The 3758-nt window shown below is 41.9% G+C and overlaps 1 protein-coding gene across 1 annotated transcript; it reads left to right on the top strand.

The window, feature by feature from the left end:
* Positions 1 to 2097: 2097 nt before the first annotated feature.
* RPL10L (ribosomal protein L10 like) lies at positions 2098 to 2742 on the top strand. Its single transcript, XM_007943708.1, has one exon. It carries the CDS (start codon positions 2098 to 2100, stop codon positions 2740 to 2742), a length of 645 nt encoding a protein of 214 aa, XP_007941899.1.
* Positions 2743 to 3758: the final 1016 nt, after the last annotated feature.

Raw genomic sequence — 3758 nt, 5'->3', positions numbered from 1 at the left:
AGCAGTATCTCTATGGAAGTAGATTGCCCAATCTTCCTTCTGAGGAGTGGCTGGTAGGTTTGAACTACCAGCCTTCTGTTTAGCAGTCAAATGCCTTAGGCACTACACCACCAGATCTGCCTCTCTAGGCTCATGTTAGCACACTCCCTCCCTCCTTCTATTATTAGGCTACAGTCACACAGCCTTACTTTAGTTCCTTAAACGTGCCATTTTCCCACCTGCTTTGGAGCCTTTGCCATATGCCATGGTTAAAGTCCTTGAGTGGTGCAGTCAATGGTTGTAACAGAAAGATTAGAGCTTCTAGTATACCCAGATGTGCCTCAAAAGAAAGCCCTGGTGGTCTACTTCTAAAAAATATGCTATTGAAAATCCTATGGAGTGCGGTTCTACTCTGACACACACGAGTTGCTGTAAATTGGAATCAATGGCAACTAGTTACTGATACTGATATATGCCATTGTCATTATATGAAATTTCTCTCCTAATAAAGTTTCTTTCTGTTCATTCCTCAGTCTAGATCAGGCCCTCACCCTAGGATATCATATAGCTCATTCTGCTTTTCCTTTTTGGCATGTTTTGCATTTTGTAATTATATGTTGGTTTAATATTTGAGTAATACCTAGTCCTATTCTACACTTGTACTGAGAGCAACACAAAATTACTTCCTGCTTTATCTCCATATTCAAGCATATAAACACATCCTTTTCCCTCTTATTCCTCTCCCACACTCTAAGCCTGGTCATAATATTTTTACAAAACCCAACGGGGGGGGGAACCTATCTCATTCTCTATAAAACATAATTTAAAAAGCATAATAGGTATTCCTTCCAGCAATGTTAACAGGTGAAAATGAAAATGTCTTAATTTAAAAAAACAATTAGGTGGTATTTCAATCAATTTTGTGGATGCCATTTTGGTCACAGAATCATTCCATTAGATCAAATAAAACAATAAACTTCCATGATTATGACACTTACTAAGCAGTATCTATAATAGTTACCTTCTCTTGATTCCTCTTTCAAATTGACTCTCATCTCTCCCTGAGCCGTACAACAGTCCAAGAAACCACTTTACTCAGGGAAACCCAAAACTACTGCCATCAAATCGATTTTAACTCATAGAGAACCTGTAAGAGCAGAACTGACCCATAGGGATTCCAAGGCTATAATTTATGGAAGCAGACTGCCTCACCTTTCTCCCGGCAAGCTGCTGCTGCTGTTGTAATGTGCTGTGGAGTTGGACCGACTCATAGCGACTCCTCCTTGGGGTTCCTAGGCAGTATCACTACGAAAGTAGATTGTCCAACCTTCCTTTCGAGGAGTGGCTGGAGGGTTTGAACCGCCAGCCTTCTGCTTAGCAGTCAAATGCCTTAGGCACTGTGCTACCAGAGCCTCCTCTGCCAAGCTGCTAGTGGGTTCCAACGTACAACTTTTGATTAGTAGTAAAGAACTGCACCACCGTGGCCACATGTTGTTGTTATGTGGAGTCAAACAGACTCACAGTGACCCCTCTGAGGCATTATCACTAAGGAAGTAGATTGTCCAACCTTCCTTCCAAAGAGTGGCTGGTTGGTTTGAACAGTCAGCCTTCCGGTTAGCAGTCAAGTGCCTTCGGCACTATGCTACCAGAGCTCCCTGTGGCCACATCTCTGCAGAGAAACAGCATTTTGTCTACAAATGCTGACAGGAGATATGAAACTGGTAGAATAGATTCTTTAACCAAATTGCATATAAAGTATATCGAATAGCCAGTGTGTCTGTGGGAGAGTATTCTCTTTCTTTAAACTCTAGCAAAACACACCTTTTACTGTTAAAAACAACCCTCTAGTACCAGAAACATTGCAAACCCAGATTAGCCAACCTGTAGGGGGTGGAGGGCTGGGGAGGGTAACTCTGCATGTGTGCCAGGCCACACCCTCACGCAGGCGCAGACTGATACTGCATCTATGGTAGTTGGGAGGTCATGAAAGAGCGTCCGCCCGCTGAATAGAAACTCTATGGTTCCTGTGAGGGAAGCTTGGTCCACTTATATAAGGTGTGTACGCAGACGTGTGCGCTCCTTTTCCGGTTTGGAGCGGCCTGAGATCTCGTTGTCGCCATGGGCCGCCGCCCTGCCCGCTGTTACCGGTACTGTAAAAACAAGCCTTATCCGAAGTCTCGCTTCTGCCGCGGTGTCCCTGATGCCAAGATCCGCATCTTTGATCTGGGTCGGAAGAAGGCAAAAGTGGACGAGTTCCCGCTCTGTGGTCACATGGTGTCTGATGAATATGAGCAGCTCTCCTCAGAAGCCCTAGAAGCCGCCCGTATTTGTGCCAACAAGTACATGGTGAAAAGTTGTGGCAAAGATGGCTTTCACATCCGAGTGCGACTCCATCCTTTCCACGTCATCCGCATCAACAAGATGTTGTCCTGTGCTGGGGCCGACAGACTCCAGACAGGTATGCGAGGTGCCTTTGGGAAGCCGCAGGGTACCGTGGCCAGAGTCCGTATTGGCCAAGTCATCATGTCCATCCGTACCAAGCTTCAGAACAAGGAGCATGTGATCGAGGCCCTGCGTAGAGCCAAGTTCAAGTTTCCTGGACGCCAGAAGATCCACATCTCCAAGAAGTGGGGCTTTACCAAGTTTAATGCTGATGAATTTGAAGATCTCGTGGCTAAGAAGCGCCTCATCGCAGATGGTTGTGGTGTCAAGTACGTCTCCAGTCGTGGCCCCCTGAGCAAATGGCAGACCCTACGTTCCTGAGGACTTTTGCATCACTATTCTCCTTGAGCCAGGGTGGTGTTATCTATGGCTACCACTAAATTGTATTTCCTGGCCAAAAAAAATAAAATACATGTAATTTTTGAAATGTAACAGGACTGGAGAAATATTTTTTAATATTAATACTTAATAGGGTTTTAATTGCAAATGGTACTTAAACAAGAATGAAATAATTTGCTGTTCCAATCCAAACACTTTGACCTGGGAGAGCCTAGGGAAGTATGTGTAAAAGTTTGTAGTAAAGTCATAAATTATGCACCTTGAATATAAATTAGAGAAAATTTTAAGATTTGTATTGGGGAAAAAACTTATTACTGTTTATAGAAAGGTAAAGAATATTGATTAAATTAATGATCATCATTAGTTAATATTTCAACTATAGCTAATGAAACTAAAGAACCTATTCCAAATTTGCCCTTTAAGTTTTCCTATAAATTTTGGTGTAGTTTGGAATTACTGTCACCCCCTTTCATCTGCCTTAGGACAGTTGGATTATCACTGCAAAAGGTTTTCTGAGATAAACTTGATGTTACATCACTCGTGAGATAACACTTAAGTCTTTAATCATAAACCTCATAGGTGACAACAGAGTTCATATTGCTCAAATCTGGGCTCCAGTAGAACCAAGAGAAGAAGAAAAATGGCGCCGAAATTGTTTATCTACACTCTCTAAGGACCCTAGAGAGTTTAGAGTCTAGGTGTTTACCGTACATTAGAGTTACATCGATCAAGCGTTTTGTTTAGAAACTATGTAAGTTAAAATTCTTGGTCTGTTTTTTTTTTTTTTTTCAATTTCTGTTCTTTAGGTTGGTATAGTCTTTGGAATCTCAAATCTTCAAACAACCCACACTTTTCAAAAAATAAAAACTTACTCTAGAGTCACTGCATTGAGTGAAAGCAAAGTTCTAAACAGTATAGAGAGTTATTGTTTATTTTCATTTAGAAAAAAATCACTCAGTGGATCCTAATATTTTGCTTCTGGTTTGTTATTTCTTTCA

This window comes from Orycteropus afer, unplaced genomic scaffold, assembly GCF_000298275.1.
Source record: "Orycteropus afer afer isolate SDZICR_OR568_19922 unplaced genomic scaffold, OryAfe1.0 scaffold00111, whole genome shotgun sequence".
NCBI lineage: Eukaryota > Metazoa > Chordata > Mammalia > Tubulidentata > Orycteropodidae > Orycteropus > Orycteropus afer.
This window is presented reverse-complemented; position numbering and strand designations above follow the sequence as displayed.